General features: G+C 49.3%; 9 protein-coding genes across 9 annotated transcripts in view; 4 read left to right on the forward strand and 5 right to left on the reverse strand.

Annotated features, from left to right (window-relative positions):
• Positions 1-943: 943 nt before the first annotated feature.
• Positions 944-2,513, forward strand: N7455_002757 (MFS transporter; the record flags this gene model as incomplete). The annotated part of the gene is made up of 2 exons (XM_040959891.2): positions 944-1,479; positions 1,541-2,513. The coding sequence occupies 2 exons, from the start codon at positions 944-946 to the stop codon at positions 2,511-2,513; spliced, it is 1,509 nt and encodes a 502-aa protein (XP_040809612.2).
• Positions 2,514-2,672: 159 nt separating this feature from the next.
• Positions 2,673-3,008, reverse strand: N7455_002758 (uncharacterized protein; the record flags this gene model as incomplete). Its single annotated transcript, XM_065604352.1, has 2 exons — positions 2,673-2,850; positions 2,980-3,008. 2 exons carry the CDS (start codon positions 3,006-3,008, stop codon positions 2,673-2,675), a joined length of 207 nt encoding a protein of 68 aa, XP_065462843.1.
• A 158-nt stretch (positions 3,009-3,166) lies between these two features.
• Positions 3,167-3,952, reverse strand: N7455_002759 (uncharacterized protein; the record flags this gene model as incomplete). Its single annotated transcript, XM_065604353.1, has 1 exon — positions 3,167-3,952. One exon carries the CDS (start codon positions 3,950-3,952, stop codon positions 3,167-3,169), a length of 786 nt encoding a protein of 261 aa, XP_065462844.1.
• A 112-nt stretch (positions 3,953-4,064) lies between these two features.
• Positions 4,065-5,249, reverse strand: N7455_002760 (uncharacterized protein; the record flags this gene model as incomplete). The annotated part of the gene is made up of 1 exon (XM_040959957.2): positions 4,065-5,249. One exon carries the CDS (start codon positions 5,247-5,249, stop codon positions 4,065-4,067), a length of 1,185 nt encoding a protein of 394 aa, XP_040809674.2.
• Positions 5,250-6,567: 1,318 nt separating this feature from the next.
• On the forward strand, positions 6,568-6,993 carry N7455_002761 (uncharacterized protein; the record flags this gene model as incomplete). The annotated part of the gene is made up of 2 exons (XM_065604354.1): positions 6,568-6,696; positions 6,766-6,993. The coding sequence occupies 2 exons, from the start codon at positions 6,568-6,570 to the stop codon at positions 6,991-6,993; spliced, it is 357 nt and encodes a 118-aa protein (XP_065462845.1).
• A 910-nt stretch (positions 6,994-7,903) lies between these two features.
• On the forward strand, positions 7,904-11,170 carry N7455_002762 (transcription factor domain-containing protein; the record flags this gene model as incomplete). Its single annotated transcript, XM_065604355.1, has 7 exons — positions 7,904-8,137; positions 8,210-8,343; positions 8,413-8,672; positions 8,724-9,220; positions 9,273-9,448; positions 9,501-10,040; positions 10,093-11,170. Coding segments are annotated over 7 exons (2,919 nt in total), but the record flags the coding sequence as incomplete, so codon positions are not given.
• A 532-nt stretch (positions 11,171-11,702) lies between these two features.
• On the reverse strand, positions 11,703-16,459 carry N7455_002763 (kinetochore-microtubule binding complex subunit SPC105; the record flags this gene model as incomplete). The annotated part of the gene is made up of 5 exons (XM_040959902.2): positions 11,703-12,463; positions 12,532-13,153; positions 13,205-15,720; positions 15,776-16,154; positions 16,217-16,459. The coding sequence occupies 5 exons, from the start codon at positions 16,457-16,459 to the stop codon at positions 11,703-11,705; spliced, it is 4,521 nt and encodes a 1,506-aa protein (XP_040809603.2).
• A 13-nt stretch (positions 16,460-16,472) lies between these two features.
• On the forward strand, positions 16,473-17,970 carry N7455_002764 (40S ribosomal protein uS17; the record flags this gene model as incomplete). Its single annotated transcript, XM_040959897.2, has 5 exons — positions 16,473-16,606; positions 16,695-16,960; positions 17,211-17,273; positions 17,336-17,511; positions 17,657-17,970. The coding sequence occupies 5 exons, from the start codon at positions 16,473-16,475 to the stop codon at positions 17,723-17,725; spliced, it is 708 nt and encodes a 235-aa protein (XP_040809637.2). The 3' UTR covers positions 17,726-17,970.
• Positions 17,971-18,458: 488 nt separating this feature from the next.
• Positions 18,459-19,699, reverse strand: part of N7455_002765 (uncharacterized protein) — a gene marked incomplete at both ends in the record, with an annotated part of 2,130 nt that continues 889 nt past the window's right edge. Inside the window, one exon of the mRNA XM_040959942.2 lies at positions 18,459-19,699. This exon is cut by the window's right edge and continues 889 nt beyond it. Coding sequence (XP_040809654.2) covers positions 18,459-19,699 — 1,241 coding nt within the window.

The raw sequence follows: 19,699 nt of genomic DNA on the forward strand, positions 1-19,699 counted from the left end.
TTATCTTCACCTCTTTGCCTGTCCTTCTAGAAAGCGGCTTCTAAATGATACGTCTAATATTAACCTGAGACTATAATTCATTGCTTAATTCTTGCATGAAGATCAGACGATGGCTTGAGATACCCGTGATCACATAATATATATAATCCACTTCTATACATATTCCAAGATGGCTAGGTCCTTGCAGATACTTGGTACATCCAGGTACATCCAGGTACATGTACCTGTCAGCCCACAGAATTGTATACAAGATTCCAGGGGTGTTTGAAATCACGTCATTATATAGTGCTCGACTGTATTGGAATCGGGTGATCATCGCTACATATTACACCTGGGCGTGTGCTCACATACCTCTTTTGCCCACTTTCGTGATCTCACTCTTTCTCGATATGGACGGGTAAGTTCCAAGCAGGCGGTAAGATATTCTAAATCACTTCTATCAATGAGCCAAGCACTGCGAATCCTTCTTTCTCTCCCCTATCGATCTCCAAGGTCTCGGGATCCAAGCTTTGAAGGTGGTGATAACAGATGATCGAATTCCGAAAATGAGTGGGTTAGTGCATAAAATATAGGTGATACATACATTATCCTAGGACTTCGACCCGTGATCTATGCAAAATAAAGCCCTAATAAATCTTCTACGCCCTAAGGGGTGTGTAGTCGACTCTAGGCCTCAGGCAAACACAACGGGCCGGGCCCGAAGAATGACACCCTCCCATTGGACAGCGGGGCGGGCGATTACCAGCGGGCCCGAAGAATTCCTTCGTCCTATTGGACGGTGCGTCGGTGATCCGGCCCCGAAGTGAAATACGGCTCAGCCATTGGCTAGATGATAGACATAGTAAACTGTTCAAGGAGTATATAACTACCGAGGTTAATGACTGGTAGTATAATATTAAGAAACTAAGCTCTTTATCTCAATAAATCTAATATCTATCTCAAGATGAGCAACAAGAGCTCAAGCGACTCCGACGAGGGCTCCCACGAGACGAAAGACCTCGAAGCAGCCAAACCCACAACCCTAACCGAGCCCTCTCTCAATGCCGATTCCAACAAAGACCCGGATCTCGTCACATGGAGCGGACTAGATGACCCGGAGAACCCAAAGAACTGGCCCAAGGGCACAAAATGGAAGAATACCTGGGTTATTTCCCTTTTCGTCTTCATCTCACCAGTCTCATCATCCATGATTGCCCCCGCCATGCAAGATCTCGGCAAGGCCCTGGGCATGCACTCCGATATCGAGATATACCTATCCATGGCTATCTTCCTCCTCGCATACTCTATTGGCCCCACCTTCTTCGGTCCAGCCTCCGAGCTATACGGCCGTGTACGTCTGCTCCAGGTTAGCAATTTGTGGTATCTATCCTGGAATCTGGGATGCGGTTTCGCCCAGACAAAGTCCCAACTCTTTGCTTTCCGCTTTCTTGCGGGTATTGGTGGGAGTGCGCCGCTCGCAATTGGAGGAGGTGCCATTGGGTTAGTGAATAAAAAAAAATTCCCGAGAAATCCTACGTTTACTAACCAGTCTTGCATGCAGCGATATGTGGAGCGCCGAAGACCGTGGCAAGGCCATGGGCATCTATACTCTCGGACCGCTTCTTGGTCCCGTAATCGGCCCCATTGCAGGCGGGTTTATCGCCCAGTACTCGACTTGGCGTTGGGTCTTCTGGGCAACCTCTGCCGCCGCCGTCGCGGTCCAGGTTGCTGGCTTAATATGGCTGCGTGAATGTCACCCGGCTACGCTTCTACGCAAACGACGCGACGTCCTCATCCAGAAGACGGGAAACAATAAGCTGCATACCGGTGAGAAGGTAGAGACGCTTGCCTACAGACTTCTGCATGCCTTCGAGCGACCTGTGCTTTTATTCACAACACAGTCTATCGTCTTCTGCATGGCTATCTACATGGCCTACCTCTTCGGCGTAACGTACCTCATGTTAGCGACGTTCCCAGATATCTGGACAGAGATCTACCACGAGAGTTCTAGCATTGGCGGACTAAACTACATTTCCATTGCCATTGGGTCATTTGCCGGTCTCTTCATCAATCTCAAGCTGGTCGACCGAATCTACAAAACCCTCAAGGCTCGAAACAACGGCGTCGGTAAACCAGAGTACCGCATGCCGTCCTTAGCAGTGGGTTCCTTTATTAGCACCATCGGCCTATTCTGGTACGGCTGGAGTATCGGGTATACGCACTGGATCATGCCTAATATCGGGGCGTTGCTCTTCACCGCAGGCACGATCTCCTGTTTGCAGGGAATGCAGACGTATATCGTCGACAGCTACGAGACCTACGCGGCTAGTGCGATGGCGGCCTGTGCTATTCTGCGCAGTTTGTGTGGGTTTGGGTTCCCGCTTTTCGCGCCGTATATGTATTCGTCTCTCGGCTATGGCTGGGGTACGAGTGTTCTGGCTTTCATTACCATGGCTATTGGTTGGTCGGCGCCTTTTGCGTTTTATTTCTTTGGGTCTAAGCTTCGTGCTATTTCCAGGTATGCCGCTGGTTAAGTTGGGAGTGGATTGTGGGGTGTGAGGGGGGTGTGAGGGGTGTGGATGTAGCGGATTGTCTAAATAGCCAACTTTGTGGGGTTTGGCAGACCAGGAATTTACTGTTTGATTGTCACTCCTAACTTGCTTGGGTGCAGATTCTGGATAGAGTGGGATGGATTATCTTGATTTGATATCTGCACCACCTTCATTGGCCATGAAGCCGAACTTTATCGCTGCTGTCTCGTTAGTTTCTGTTTCAAAGCGGAGGTGCATCATGCTTCTTTGCCGACGGAAATTGAGTCGGAGTACCGCATTTTGGTAGTCGGATTCTGAGGTGACGCAAAACGCATCCAACCTATATACCTAGGTAGTATGCAGCATGTAACTAATCCGCACAAGTTAGTAGCCTACATAGTCACGAGGAAATGTGGACAGCTACTTGATCTATAATTTGGGAAATCTTTGGGTGGCACTCCTAACAAACCTTTCGGCATCAACCCGTGCGCGCCCCATGCTGCCCGTCCCTTAGAAACACATTTCGGCTTCTCCTCCCCTATTGATCCGGATCCATCGCAGCGATGGCTATAAGCTACCTCGAGAATGTAAACTCTTCCACCGCCGCGAATCAAAGCCCGATGACGAAGGCCACCAACTCAGCCCCGGCTGGTCCCTCAACACAGCTGATCCCAGAAGACCCAATCTGAAGGGTCAAACCCGCCAGTTAAATCCAGGCTTGTTCCATCAATATTGCCAAAAGCTTCATCAAAATTACACCCGTCCGCAAGCTCGGTAATTTCACGTCTTTCATCCATGCTCTCCTGCTGCCTGTGCCTGTTCACTTTTGGCTTGTGTTGGGCACACAGTGCGGTTATGAAAGTAGGCTCTGGGGCGGATTGACTTGGGGGATTTACAAGCCAGGCCTTGAGGGTTAGCTTACCGATTGTGACATGTAGGGTTCTTCTGCCCTTGACAAGTTCTTCGTGATTAGAATACACATCTGCAACCTTCCCCCAAGAAGTATTCAGCTCAGAGGCTGAGTAGAATCCGACATCTGCGATGCTACGTAGAACGCAGAGAAGGGCATCCCACAAGAAGAAAGCTTGAATTTGCCATCGATACTTCCGCATGCTGTGGTTGGCACATATGGCGCTAGTTGTATCGAGGATTCTTGCTGCTAGCGCACAAATATCCCTCCGTTGCGCGTCTGTGGTAGTTTGCGCCATCAGCAGCGGCATTCTAGCCCGCAGTCGAACAGCATTGGTCGCAGATCGCGCGATTCCCGTGGTGAAAAAGTGCAAGGGGTTCAGGATATCGCAGTACCGAAGAAATTTAGTCTCGATAAGATCTTCGACCTCATCAATAAGTCTCTCAATGTCCTCTGCATCCTTAAATTGAACGGTGCCACCAACTCCTTTCACCTTGACGCCGGTTCGGGTATAGAAATTTGACAATTCCATCCGAGACAAGCAAAAAATCATTTCTGTGGCGCTTCTTTGTTCGAGGGGCGGCTCCGTCATACCAGGGAATATCTGATCATCGTTGATATTCAATGGTTGCTTAGTATCCCAGCTATTCGGCGATAAAACAATACCAGTGCCGGAAACTTGACTTGCATAGCTGTCTAGCGGAAGCAGTTGCCAAAAAAAGTCGCCGTCGCATCTGAACGTCAAAGGGTGGTAATCCGAGGTTTTCACCATCACGGTGGAGCCCCATGCGTTGTGCGAGGCGAATGGCAATACCCGTCAAAATCCAGAACGTGTCAGAATCGATTTGAGTGCGCATAGCGATGAGGAATAGTGTGTAAGCCTGTAATACCGGCATTGATGTTGTTTTCAGCCACGACGCATTGATAAGTGCTTGGTGCACAGCAGTCCGATATTTCGACATCAAATAGCTCCTCGGTTGGTTAAACTCTTGCACACAGTCAGCGTCCGACATAGAGAACACAGCAAAATAGTATATGACAAAAAGCAGGCATTCGTCGCTTTTCGAGGCCACGGAGGGTTGCTCTGAAACGGTGTCGACCATTTTTGCGACAGTCGGAATATGAAGAACTTTGCACAGAGGCTCCACGTTGTGCACGTACGCATTCCAGAGCTTGGTCGCCTCCTCGTGGCCAGGGTGTTGCCCGGTGATGCTCTGCGTGTTTCCGAGTATGGATCCAGAGATGGTCTGTGCCGTGAGGACGCCCAGAAGACCCGTCGGGGTGCTCTCATCAGCTCCGGTGTCCTCGCGATGGCTGTCATCCTGGTCGGAATCAGATACTTCACACATGTCGCCCTCTTCAGCATCAAGGAGGACACTGTCATGATAGCGAGACTTGCCGTCGGCGGACAGAAGTTTACCCGAGCTGGCAGGTTGCGAGTCCGGCTTTGGGGTTGGGTTCCGCGTGCTGGCTGCTGATGCCTCCGTCTTCTGGCCGTATGAGGTCGATACAGAGGCTGTATGGAGAATATTGTTGTCTCGCAATATGCGCTCGTACCGCACCAATCGCTCATGTACATCTTCGAACGGGCTTCGCTGTCTCTTTCGCGACGGGGGAGCCTGGTAGACGCACTGGAGCTTTGCTTTTCTGCAGCTCGAACATGCTGGCGCCGTCTTATCGCACTTGGTTTTCTTGCGCACGCAAGCTTGGCAGTTGAAGCGCATTGCGGTCATGTCGGGACCAGAGCCATTTTGGAGAGCGATAGATGGTGTCCGAACCGGCGCGGGAGCGATTGGAACTAGGTGCGAGACGACATTATCGACATCCATGACTTGGTAGTACCGATAACCTCGGCGCTTCGTGGTTCTCCAGATTCTGGGTGAAATATGTATGGTACACAACGAGTCTAAGTATTGTGAGCCATATCAAGAAAATTGGTTCCGCCACTCCGAAGGATGAAGAAGGTTAGCCGTTGCGCCAGATGAAGTGACGTGATGATAGTGGTAATTTAGTGCTTCGGCCACCCCCCACCTCCCGAAGACGGTGTGGAGGGTCAGAATGGGGACTCCCAGATACACCTTGGAAGTCACTACTATCCCTATTTAGTAGCACTTCTATAGCTACATAATAAACATATTTCTAGCTATGACACCGTTATGCAAAAAATCATCCAAAAGACATTAGATTTGTTAGTTATATATGGCTACATGTACCGTCACTCCACTTGAAATCAGCGCCCCATATCCTTGAGGTGTGGTTGTGCGCTTCAACTTTCTACCAAGATAGCCTCTTTACGGTATCCATAACAAGGGACTTTGCATGTAGTACCTACTGCAAGTGGCTCCAAGGTACGCCGGCTTTTAGGGCAGGATTTACCGCCCTACGTATACATAGTATCATTGACACGGCCAACCAACTTTCCCTGTCACTGCCACACACACACACACACCATCTCACACGGATGACTCCTCTCATCCTTTATCCCTTTCTCTCCACTTTTATGACCTCGATATTCCTCTATAGAGATGGATGTACAAACCTTAATCAGGCGGCACGATGTTATAAAGAATCTTCATCAACGAGTCAACGACTGCGATACTTCTTTCTCTCCCCTAGTGATCTCCAAGGTTTTGGAATCCGGGCTTATCAAGTAGGGATAACAGATGATGGGGTTCTACAATTTCACCCATGCTTTTTCCTGCCTCACCCAGGGAGAGTCCTCCAAAAATATCCAATAGACACTTCCCAGATCTCGGTCGATGACTGTCCAAAGTTAAATAACCGCCCAGACTTTGAGAGACGTCCTTATAAGCAATCCAAACGCAGAAGACCCTTTCACTCTTGCAAGGGAGTTTTATGAGGAACTCATGCTTGTGGCGGGGCCGCACGAGTGGGAGAGCCGGGCCCATGAAACACAGTACTATATGTCCTGGCATATTAGTACTTACCGGAAGGGGCGACCGATATTCTCTTCTCTTATTGGCCTAGTAAAGATTTTAGAGGTTTGAATATATATACTAAATATTAACTAGGACGAAAAGAAAGACAACCGGCCCTCAGACTTATGAGCGCGGCTTTGGCCTACATTGGCGGATTGAGAGCCTCCTAGAAGACAGCGACGAAAGCTCACCTATACCACATGCTATTATGGAAACTATCGCACACGTCCCCGCAAACCATGCCGACCAGAGTCTTACTCATGAAGTAAGAGCAATTGTGAACATGATGCTCATTCGAACATCCCAGAAGCCCTTCCGGAAGTATCCTATCCACCCAGTAAGTAACCTACACCGTATAATAGCCTTAAGTCTTACTAACCCCCTATTTCTACCTAACTATATATAGTTATTAGTTCTCTCCTATATGGGCGAACAGCATGGAAGGGTCATTCAAGCTTCATTTGATGGGGAAATTTTAGTTCTACAGTATTCTCAACTGTGGAGCTTCGAGGATGCCGATACAGCACCGGTGGAACTCTTCATGCGCTACAATATAAGCCAGACAGTTGGGCTAGAGAGATCGGACGCTTGTGTCCGAGCACTTGCGGAATCAGTTGCATCAATGAACTTATAATAAATATCTAATACTAATAGTATCAATAGACCACATCTCGAGATTCTCTTGTAAGAAGCTGCATAGATGGTTGCATGGATGAGGAATTATGCGAACTTCGGGTAATGTCCTCTTGATTAGTGAGCTAGATAATCCCGTTGAAGGTTCCCCGAGAACTTATAGACGCCTAATAATCTCACAAGACAAGGATGAGACCCATCTAGCACTTGCCAGCTATCCGCAGGAATACCTCGAATACATACAAAGGGACCTTGATCGGGGAGAGGCGTTACACAGGCGTTTCTCGCCGTGGAAGAGTATGGACCATGGAGCATTAAGAACGCAATAAATCACTTCTATACATAGAACTGTCCTCTGTACAGTTTATGCTTTATACCGCCATATATTATACATCGTAGAGTGATAAGCCCGGCATGTTTACTTCGTACTATATTATTCATTACAATTTATTTATAAAATGAGAAGAAAAGGTATCTCAAAAAAAAAAAAAAAAAGAGAAAGAGCATCTCAAAAGATATGTAAAATGAATATCCAACAAAGAAATCAGAGTGTTATCCTACATATAAAGTCCCTTATATCATCTTGAACCACTTACTTCATGGTTGGGCAGATAAATCATGCAATGACAGAGACATACACAACCGATTACTCTCGTCATTCTAATCTCGCTATAGTGTAAGCCTCTGCCTTCACAGATGAGATTTCGCCTGTGAATGGGAGTTCAGGGGTAGCCTGTGGAGCGATCAAAACCCCGCGGGTCCCGTTGCAGGTCCACCAATGTACGGAGTACGGGGAGCATAGAAGAACGGAATTCGGGAGTCCCGACATCCGCTTTGATTATTCATCCCATTTGATTTTCCAAGGTTCTCTTTCCCTGCAGATTCTGAACATTTACCTCTTAGGTATAGATGGATATCAAGGAGAGATCGAAATAAGGAATAAAGATCTCCCGCTAGTCTTCGCCATTTCCGCCGCGGCGACTTTTTTTTGTAAAGTCTTGGCATGCACATTCATGACTCCCACGCAATCCACAACCGTCGGCCATCAAGGCAATGAACCAGTCATCTTCCCAGAACTCATTATCCATGGATTCTGCGATATGGAGAGGACAGCACCTGAGGGTGGGTTTCGCTTGTCGTCCCGAGTTCCACTATTCCGGTGGACTCCGGCTTGGGGGGAATCCAGCATTGCTGACGGCCATATGACATCTATCTAGGCTTGTGAGATGTGCCATCGAAAAAAGACCAAGTGTGAGATTCAAGGGTCAAGTTCAATATGTATACAATGCATGCGCCGTAATACGCGTTGTGTCTTTCCGGTCCAGCATGAAAAGCGGGATCATTACCAAAGGTACAGCGATATGATATCCATTACCATTCCCGATCTCATGTTCATCGGTCATGACTAATTCAATCACAGTAATGGCGAGTATGTCAAGTCTTTGAAAGACCGCCTCGTCAGGGTTGAGTCGTTGTTGAGGACGGCAGGCATCTTGCAAGAGAGCGATATGAGCCAAGACGACCTTTCCGATGAGGATGATGACGGACTATTTAGTCAAGACCCCTCATCTACTTCCAGTCCAAAGTCAGATTTCGGGTCGTCTCTTCGTTCAAAGGGTGGCTTCATCGAGGGTACACCCATCTTCCCGGCGGACCAAAGAGACGATTCTCGATATTTCGGTGAGTACGGTTGATATGATGCAAGACCGCCGAGACTAACTCAACGCACAGGGACATCGTGCTCACTGTCAATTCTATCGCGAACAGGGATAGAGTGGATTAAGAGCAAAACAGGCGATGTCAGCTTCTTGCGCATTATATCTCCTGAATCCATCCATGAAAATCCGTGGAATCAATGGCGACCAGATGTGTTCCACGATCTGTTTGCCTCGAAAGTTTTTAAGCCTTTGCCCTCAAGATCGGAGGTATTCTCTCTTATGAAAGATTTTTTCCGGACGGCCAACCGCCTATTCCCTATCTATCTTGAATCGTCATTCATGAAAATGGTTGAATGGCAATATACGCAGCAAACCTGTGATGACGCTGCCCGTTGGGCCAACATCAACATGGTAATCTGTTTGGCATACGAATATCGATCCTCGAATAGCTCCAAGTCAGAAAAAGAGAAGGAAAAATCTGAATTATACTTCAAAAACGCTATGTCGGTCTTCACGGAATTAGCCTTAAAACGCACCGATCTGCTAAGTGTACAGGCTTTGATTAGCATGGTACGTCTCCTGCACCTTTGACTCTTATGAAAGCATCTAACAATTTGCAAAGGCGTTCTTCCTTCGGGGGAATTCTGGAACCCAGTCAGCTCTGCCACTCATCACTGCGGCTATGCGGTCCGGTCACCGAATGGGGCTTCATCGAGATATTGCGAGGCCGGAACTTAGTCCGGCTGAGCAAGAGGAGAGAAGGCGTGTTTTTTGGGTTGCGTTTGTCATTGATCAAAGGTAAGAGAAGCCCATTTCAACATCGCCTCAAGTACTAAAAAGAATGTTCTAGTACATGTCTAAGAATTGGAAACGCCCCATCACAACATCAAGATGATTTCGATGTCCCTCTTCCTGAAGAACTGGAAAGCGATAAGCATGGTGAAACCGCAAGCAACATTCCATTCTTCCGCGAACTCTGTCGGATGTCGCTCATAAAGAGCCACATCTACAGTCGATTGTACTCTGTTACGGCATTAGAAAAGCCCCCCGTTGAAATTTACAAGACGGTTAAAGAACTATATGCAGAGCTTGAACAATGGAAACGCGAATCCCCAGCTCTCGCTGAACCGGAAATGAAACCCACTGAACGCGACTTCCTGTTTGGGTTTGCTTCTATTGGTCTCCATTTTGTCTATCACAATGCTGTGATCATGATTCACCGGGTACCTATCTTTCTTAACTACATGATAACAGCCAGAAAGGAACCAGAGAAGGTCCAGTCGATCAGCAAAGCACATGCCTCGAGATCAGCAGCAATTGGTGCTCAGGCTGCCCGAGATACCTTGAAGGTTGTCAATAACATGCCATGGGGAGACATCGCATGGACCTGGTAAGTACCACAGCCTGTCTATGTCAGTATCATTTCTCACACCAAACCTCAGGTCATTATTATACTACGTCTTCCTAGCAGCATCAACACTATTCTCAAATATCCTACGGGATACTCGCCATTCAAGAGTGCGAGAAGACCTTCAATCCCTCAACATGGTCGCAGCATTCTTTGCAACTCTCGCTCCAGGCGAAGGACCTAATAATTACGCCGGCTTCATGGCCCGGATGAGCGCGACCCTCGAACGCATCGCCAAAGTCGCCATCGAGAAAGACGAGAAAAGAGCCCGCGCCTCAGACGAAGAAGGCCAAGAATATAAACCACCAGGAGCCAAAAGGCACACCTCTCGGACACAGCCAGCACCACAGCACCAAAGGCAGCACCGACGGCCCACAACCCTCCGCACAACAATGACCCCCGCCACAGCTCCCAAGTATCCAACATCAAGCACCGCCAACCCCAACAGGATGGACATGAGCATCCCCGAAACCCTAGAAGGCCTTCCGCCAATCAATTCCTCGGGCTACGTCGTCCCCGTGAGCCCATTACCAGGCCCAGGAGACAGCAGCCAACCCCCTATACAACCCCCATATCTCGCCAATACACCCAACACATACTCACCTTCAACCACATTCCTCCACGAAGCAGGCGATAACACCTTCCGCGGACCACAAATTCCGTCCTGGCAAATATCCCAAGGCTTTTCCACGCCCACGGCCCAACCCCAAGCCCAAGCCCCAGGTTCATCAGGCATGACCCCCAACCCCATAAACTCCATCAACTCCCCGGACTCCTTCAGCAGCACCGCCAACTCAATCCCCGATTTCTTCCAGTACCCAATGTCCGGTGACTGGGGCCACGGCGAGAATATCTTCGGCGGACTTTTCCCAGAATACACTTTTCCGCCTCCCATTCCAACAGGCACTCAGTCTGCCAATGCGTATCCTTCCATGCCGATTCTATCGGCTGAGTCGTTTATTCATGGTGCGCCTGCTATTGATGGCCAGACGGCTCAGGCTGGTGGGTTCGATCCTCAGAGTCTGGGGTATGGCTATGCGCCGCAGGGTCAGGAGGATCCGAATCAGGGCGCTGATTCGGTCTGGCCTAATGGGTTTTTGGGGTTGTTTTAGGGACGGGTTGGTTAATCTGTTGTGTTTTTTTTTCCCGGATTTGTTCTTAGCGTTGCCGTTGCTTTTTTCCTAAGCACAACCTTTTTACTATTCTTCTTTGTATATGCAATAGCCAGGATTCACGAGTGTTCATGTAGCCACTATTAGTGTGGTATAATATAAATAGATTTCAGCTTTGGGGGATCTCGTGTCCACGGGTGTTAGTGAAGATGGATATGCTGTCGGCAAGTCCTCGTTTTTCGTGTCACAGGGAGGGGAAATGAGCCATATGAGATAGTGAGATAATCTAAGATTCTGACTTGAACTTGAAAAGGAAATCAAGCATAGAAAACGAATTATCAATCAGTGGATATGAAAATAAAGACTAGGTATAAAAAAAACGCCTAGCCAGATCCCGATGTCCAGATATCCCATTGTCCCGCGCCATTGAACCCAAGAAGGGCATAAAAAAGATTCCTCCAGCGCCTTCCATCCCAAATGCAGACCCAACCCGTCCAATAACCCAAATCATAAAAAAGTAAATATTCGAGAACTAAAACACAGATCCCGTGAGCGTGCGCACTGCCTTGCACCACACGCCGTTTCCTAGCTGGACATCACCGTCCTTATCCCGACAAAGGCCTTTGGCGAGAATGCTTTGCAGCTCCTTGTCTGGAAAGCCGGACTTATTGCCTGTTCCGAAACCATAGACCTTCGTCGCCAGAACATCAATATCAAAGTCCAAGAAACCGATAGTGTTCTCTGCATTGGTTTTATCAATGCGGGTACGGACAGTGAAGTCAACATCGATTCTCTTGGCACTGCTGTTATTTGAGGCAGCGCCTTTACGGCCAGGTGTGGAAACTACGGCGTTGCCGAGGAGCGTGCAGCGGGTGCGTAGAGAAAGAGAGCCTTGATCAGGCTTGGATAGGGTGAGGCGGGTGACACCACAGAATTCCAGCATGCGTGCTTCGTTTTCCAGCCCAACCGTGCGGTCCCATGCGCTAGAGATGAAGCGCAAGAGTTGCTTAGGTGCGACAGTCGATTGCTGGATGGTAGCCAGGTGGTGCTGTAGCGAGTGGAGGACCAAAGATGCAATGGGAGAAATGTTGGCATTCTTTTGGGAAGCCAGTTCCATTGGGTAGTTCTTTCCCTCATCCTGGCCTCTGTTTTTGGAGGAGAAAGCTCCAGGATAGAACTCTAGTTGGAGCTGGTCCCGGTAAGCCATCTTCAATAAAGGTCCCTCGGCATCTGAAGGAGAAGAGGCCGAAATGATCGACCAGCCGGTTTGTTGCTGAATTCGTTGGACGGATCCTAGTTTTCTCAAGTCAGTATGCATCCATAGAAAAGGGATCCATAAGGGAGGTGAGGGGGACGCTCACCCTTCAAGTCATTGATCTCCCGGGCACTCCAGCCACGGCACTCCTCCTTCACACGCTCGGCCTCCTGGATTTGAGCGAGGAATTCATCCCGCATTTCGGCTCCAGTTTCGATGAAAGTCGTCTTCTCCTGGACTTCCTTCTGCAACTTCTCAAGTTCCCGTCTCTTGGCTGCAATTTCGGAATCCACCTCAGACAGCTTGCTGCGTGTACTACGGAGCTCATCTTGATCACAGTTCTCCATCTCCTCCACCAACTGTTGTAGGCTTGTTGCCTCTTGCTCGAGAGAGGCATGTTTCTCCACAAGTAGCGGCACGTTCCTGTTAAGCAACTCTTCTCGTTCAGATAGGAGATCGTCGTCTCCTTTCATTTCCTCCACGTGGCGGATGAGCCCTTCCTTCAACCCCTCAAGCAACTTCATCCGCCATTCGTACCATGTAGCCTTACTCAGCAGACGGGCATGAGTCTTGACATTTCGGAATTGATTGTCCATGATGACTCGGATATCTGGCGGAGCGGTGACATACTCCTTGAAGAGAGCTGGATTCTCGGCATATGTTTCTGCTTCGATAGAGCGGATCACCTGCCGACCTTCAGAAATATAGGATTTCAACTCCCGACATGACTAGAGACAGTGTGAGCAAAAACAAGAGTATCCGGGTACAACAAAACTTACATGCTGGTACAGTTCAAGCATTGGCACTGTACAAAAGCCAGCTGCCACACAATCGTCGAATGTTATAGAGCCTGGTTTAGGCATGTTCTCACCAGAGGGCCGTGTCAACTTCTTGGTGGCACTGCCAGGGGCAGTTGTGTGTCGTCTTTTTGTCGTAGTAAGTTCCATGAAATGAATATTAGTCATTTTCAGGAAGTCCTGCAACTGAATAGGCTCAATTTCCTCGGAGGGTTCTTCGGCAGGAGTATTCTCTTCTTCTTCTTCTTCTTCTTCTTCTTCTTCTTCTTCTGGTTGTTGAGGATCAGAAGCAATATGAAGAGCATCGATGCCATGCTTGAGAGGGGTTGTCGAGGTCTGGGAAGCACTCCGTGGTTGCTGGGAAGGCGTGGTGCTGCCCTTGGGGGGCGATGAGCTAGCAGCTCTACGGACGGGTGAAAGCATCGACCGACGGACATTGCCTTCCCTGAACATCGGTGTTGGCAACTTGACACCTTTGACTGGGCTGACATTGTGACCACGCAGTCGCTTGGGCGAATTCTCCACTTCGTCTTCATCCAAGTCCAGCTCGACCGGGCGCTTGCCCAAAACCCCGCGAGCAGCCCCAACATGGAGACTCTTACGGCTGCCAATCCTAGTCTTTTTCGGGCTCATATTAGAAATCATGTCCTTCAAGCTCGGGGTTACGTCCCGATCTGACTGCAAGCCCGTGATATGGCCATCCTCTCGGAGTTCCTCTTCTTCGCGATCACGTTCTTCCTCGGCCTGCAGTTGCAGAGGATCCTCAAAGCGTACACCGGATCGAGGCTGCTCTTGCGGAACAAATTTGGGTGTACTATCTCCTAGCGACTGGCGCCTGTCAAGTAATGCCGCCACGCGAGGGGATCCAAGACCTTCTTTGTCAATCCCTAGACCAGAAGAGCGACGGCCCTCGCGTGGTTGTAATTTGAAGAGCGGGGTTGACTCTCCCGTTGCTATGTTATGCTCGAACAGGCTTTGGCGTAGAGACTTGCGCCTATCTGCTGATTGCTGGATCTCGGGCTGGAAGAGCTTCTTTGGCGAAGCACTTCTAAAAGTAACATTGCCGGAGGGAGGTGTCTTGCTTGGGGTGGTAGGTTTCGCTTGGGGGGTGGACTGTTTGGGCGGAGTCAATGGCTTCGTGTGTGGTGATCGTTGCCGGCTTGCCGATCCTGGCGTGCCCGACGATCCTGGAGTGGAGCTACGCCGGGGAGGTCTAGCCCGCACGGTTGCCAAACTAGGGCTCCCGTTTTCGGATGCAACAGCAGCAATTTGATAACGCAGAGGTGATTTAGCAGGGGGCTTGGCAGGCGACTGCCGAACGTTGTCTTGGAAAGGCGAGCTAGCGAGCTGACCCGAGTCTGTTTCGAGCTCCATGATCATCTTCGCGTGCACTTTGTCGTTGGCTTCAATTCCTGACTGTAGGATACCACCAATCGCACCAGTCATCTCCATGTCCATGCCGCCGTCAGACTCATTGTCTTGATCGAAGTTCATCTGATCAGAGTTGGAGGCCTGAGTACGTTGGTTGCCCAAGATTTTACCAACGGCCGAGGTGAATTCCATTGTCATTCCTTCATCTTCGTCACCAATCTCAGAAAACTTTGATGGCGAATCCTCGTGCGCGATACCGCCGACGACATTGGTCATCTCCATAGTTTGATCTCCATAGTTAGATTCTTCTGCCACAGACTGGCGACGAGTCGTGCTCTGGCGACGGCCGGGAGACTTGCCAAGGATGCGTCCTACGGCATTCGTCACGTCCATGCTGAGATCTTCGTCCTCGTCGATATCATCTGATTCTGGCAAACCTTGAGCAGTGGCATCCTTGGATGGGTCAACGTTCTCATCATCATGCCGTGCGCTAATATCTCCCCAATCGAAGCTTTGTCTTTGGCCCTTTTTGATCCACGGCTGGAAAGCACCAGTTATTTCTTGATCCGCAATTTCCATTGACATCTCTCCATCCTCGTCAAGTTCGGTTCCTGCTTCCTGTGCAGCCTGGCGCAGTGCTTCGTTGAGTCTGGCACTAGAGCTTGAGCTAGAAGTTGCGTCTGATTGGACACTCATCCCTGAGCGTGAGGTCATATCATCCATGCTCATTGCAGTGCTCTCAGCATCAAATCCATCGTCGGAGTCTGAAGAATCGCCATCATCCTCTTCTCCGGCCAGGCTTTGGGCGCCGGTGTCTTCGCTCCCTACCGAGCTTCCGCTGAACGGGCTAGAAGATAAATCATGGTCGCCACCCCCAGATGATGGGCGATCTCTTATCTGATCCAGATCTTGTGTGCGGACAGGGGAGAATCCGAATTCCGACTCTGCTGGCGAAGATGGAGCATCTTTTGTGGGTGAGATAGGGGCGGGTTGGTTCTGGGAGTTTGCGGCAGCGGATGCGCGTCTTGTTGAGTTCGCGGCAGAGGAGGAGGTTGAGTCGTCCGGGATTTCCACCACGTTCCAGGTGTGTAGGGTTGCCTCAGGGGCAAAGGATACTCGGCGATTTGCTGTATAGATGCGTCAATATTCACTTCCATGACATATTTGAATGAACACACGAACCCATCGATTTCCTCCGCGCCGCTCGTTTCTCTAGGATATTCTGTCGTTCACGATCTTTGCGCTCCTGTTCATCACGCTCCTTAGTAGCAGCCATCTCCTCGCGAATGGCGGAAGTCGCATTAAATGTATCAAACGGGTTCGCCGTGTCGTCATTGTCATTATCTGTCGTTGGAGGTCCTGGTGTTGCTTCAAAGTCATTTAAGAGACCCTCTTTCCCTTGATCATTTTGGCTCTGTCCGTCCATCGTGCCGTCATGGGTCTGCTGTTTGCTACGAGCTGGTGTACGTCGGCGCGTTTCCTCGAATGACGGGATGTTTCGCACTGGAGAGACAGGGACGGTAGGTTTGAGGATGGACTTCAGTGGGAAAGAAGCCGTAGACTATGGATGTTTGAGTCAGAATTGTTCTGCATATGCGCGCGTGGTATTCGGTTGGTAGCTACCTGGCGGCGGTTGCCGTTAGAATTCTGGAGGGCATCAAGCCCACCGGGACCCAAACTCTTACTCCGAGACTTCTTATCCTTCATAGCAGACTTTGTGTTATTCGAAAATGGCTGAGCTGCGCCAATCTCCGTTGTCGCATTCTCCTTGTCCAAACCAGACGTCATCCGAGACCGCGGGACATGAGCGATAGACCGACGAGATCGTGGCGGTCGCAAAGCCGCGGAATCGGGTCGAGTTGACATTTTCGGCGGTCAAATGGGCGCATTCACAGATCAATTCAAGATTGCATATTCCATAAATCCGAACGTTAAGATCTCTAGATCAAGCAGGACTGAGCCTGTAATCTGCTCCTATCGCACCTGCCCAAAGCGCGTTGCCTCCGCAATCACGTGATGTAAACAAAAAAAGCGCAGAGCCCTAACCCCAATTAGCCTAGTCCCAATCGGGACTAGTGTCGCACACTACGAATTACCAAAGATTCCGACGGACAACGAATCTTCCTCATCTTCGACAGCCGCCAACCCGACCTTTCTTCGACACCGCTTCCTCGTCGAACAACACCGCAAAAATGGCCACCGAGTTGACCGTCCAGTCGGAGCGCGCTTTCCAGAAGCAGCCTCACATCTTCCTTAACACCAAGGCTAAGGCTTCCTCCAAGAAGACTGCCCAGGGCCGCCGCTGGTACAAGGATGTCGGTCTCGGTTTCCGTACCCCCAAGACCGCCATTGAGGGAACCTACATCGGTATGCACGACCTCCGTTGAGTTTTTATTCGAAATCTGGTGGCGGAATATATGGGTGGGTGGTCTTTTCAAGGATACAAAGGGCGAATGGAGGATCGCATGGAGCAATTGAGGGCCCTGGAATCTCTGTCATTTCCCTCTCTCGCCAATACTCCAACTCTCAAACCTCGAAAAGACCACCCATGCCAGAAAATTGCCCGCGATCACCAAATCCTTCATGTGTCAGATTGCTCATTTTTGAACTTTTACAGACAAGAAGTGCCCCTTCACCTCCCAGGTGTCCATCCGTGGCCGTGTCCTCGTCGGCAAAGTCGGTAAGTTGAATCAGGACTGTCTTTTTACAAGGCAAGAGGATTTCCTAACGAATTATGTACAGTCTCCACCAAGATGCACCGTACCCTCGTCATTCGCCGCGAATACCTGCACTACGTCCCCAAGTACAACCGTTACGAGCGCCGCCACAAGAACCTGTCTGCCCACGTCTCCCCCGCTTTCCGTGTTGAGGAGGGTGACCTTGTTACCGTCGGCCAGTGCCGTCCTCTCAGCAAGACTGTACGTTCATCTAGTGATTCGTGTCAATTTTCGCCACTGTTGGCAGTCTGCAAAACCACGCTCTATTGCACTACTACAACACATCGAATTTTGGCTCCCTATTTTGTTTTGCGATGAAATTGATAACTAACCCAAATTTCTATAGGTTCGCTTCAACGTGTTGAAGGTTCACGCCAAGACCTCCCGCGCTGTCAAGTCTTTCTCCAAGTTCTAGGTTAATAAACCGGGTGTTTTTGAAGGCGAAGGAAGCGGTATGGACTGGATATACGGGAAGTTCTTGGATGGGGGTCGGGATAGTTTATGAGTTTCCATGTCCCAGATACCTCGCTGATGAATGTGTATCCACGCAAAAATCAAAATGATTTGTTCGGCCCTCCTGTGATGAAAACTGTACAACAACTCTGGTACAAGGCAAGATTGACCATGCATGGCAATCTGGACGGAGCCTCTCAATGTGCATCTCGAGTTATCTTCTCGCTCTTCCAAGTCTAACATTGATACAGTAGGACCTTCGTATATGTTTTATATGGAAATGGCAAACCACGTACTCAGGGGAGGGGTTGTCCGAATGGCTGTAGGCGTGGTTTTGGTCTCGTTTGGGCATTTATTGGCTATCTTACTGGTCAAGCTGCATCATACCTCCTTGCCAGGAAGGTAAAATCTGGATATGCCCACTTCATTTACTTTATTCGTGAATGCACATACAGGTACATACCTACAGGTGTTGTAGATAATTCTTACAGGCATCACATATGTTCGAGCAAACAGCGTTGTCACAAAGTTTTCATTCAACTAATATCACAAAGGCATATTGACATATTGACATATTGACTAGAACTTCCTCATCTCCACATGGCTGTGCAAAACAAAGCTTGTTCAATGTTCTCTTCTATCCCTTCCACGTCAAGCATGAATTCTCTCTTCGCGACATTTCGCATATCATTCTGTCAGTTTTCGTGATGAGCCCAGTTTCGGACTTTCTCAAAAAAGTCCATATCGGTATGACCATTTAGGACAAGATTGTTGGTGGTCCTTTGTTGCGATTGCAATGGGATCCTTCCCCTGGTTTTCGTGGGCGTGTCGGGGTACATATATTCATTGTCGGATGGCCAGTCCCGTTGCAATGCCCGCTGAGAACTAGTATCCTCATTGTCCGAGTTGAGGTCAATTGCCTCTTGATGAGGTACCGCTCCCGAGGAGAGTTCGGGAGCATCGTTTTCAGTGAACATCCCACTAGACAGCGTCTCATGTGTTGAGAACTTTCCATCATCTGATGTCTCGCTCATATCGCAGATCGTCATAGATCGAGACTCGTCCATGTATTCCGACTCTGAGGTCCCTCCCGAGTCTTGGTCGGTCTCGGGCGGTTCGTAGTCTACATCAGAAACGCAGTCAGATGAAATTGGCATATTTTGGGAAGTTTTCGCAGGCGTCTTTTGGGGTGTGGGCCATGGAGCCTCACTTTCAAAATCTGACAATTCCTCGGACAGGTAAGGTGGTGCACTTCGAAGACCACTGTGAAACAGAGCGGTCTCTTTCGCATATTTCCAACCCCATGCTTTGGCAAATCTAGAAGCTATGTTGTCCCAGTGGATCGTGGGAACTTCAAGAAGAGTCAATAACTTTCCAAGTGTTCGACCGGACTGAAAAGACGACTTTCTTTTTGCCGCCAACATGTCTCGCAACTCCTCACTGCAGCGTAGAAAGCTACGGATAAGAGCGGTTTGCATCAAGCGAGCGACATCGGGGTGGGACTGTACGGTTTGTTCGAAACTTGTGATTTTCACGCTGAAAGCAATTGCCTCAAGTGGGATACGGCCCCAGATGAGGTACTCTCCATACCCTTTCCAGTTGTAGGTGAAAGTCCTAGTCCGAATCGCAAGCGGATGGGCGTAGAATACTTTTGTTTCTAGCTTCGAGGTGTCAATGACGGTCAGTATGGCGCCGTTTTGATTAGCAATGGCACGGTGAAGTGGTGCCAAAGGAGAATGAGAGGTGGAAATGAATGGCGTTTTGGTTTTTTCCTTGGTGACATGGCTTCGAAAGAAGCTCTCGAAACGGTCCTCGGAGAAGTCTTCAGGGTCAAACCATTCATCGTTGCAGAAAAGCCCGGCTAGAAAAACGGTCTTCGAGTTGACACCTTGCGAGTCACGGTTTGACCACCGAAACAGCAATGGTGGCATTTTGT

Source organism: Penicillium solitum (assembly GCF_028829755.1).
Source record: "Penicillium solitum strain IBT 25940 chromosome Unknown utg000001l_segment0_segment0, whole genome shotgun sequence".
In the NCBI taxonomy this organism is placed as follows: Eukaryota; Fungi; Ascomycota; class Eurotiomycetes; order Eurotiales; family Aspergillaceae; genus Penicillium; species Penicillium solitum.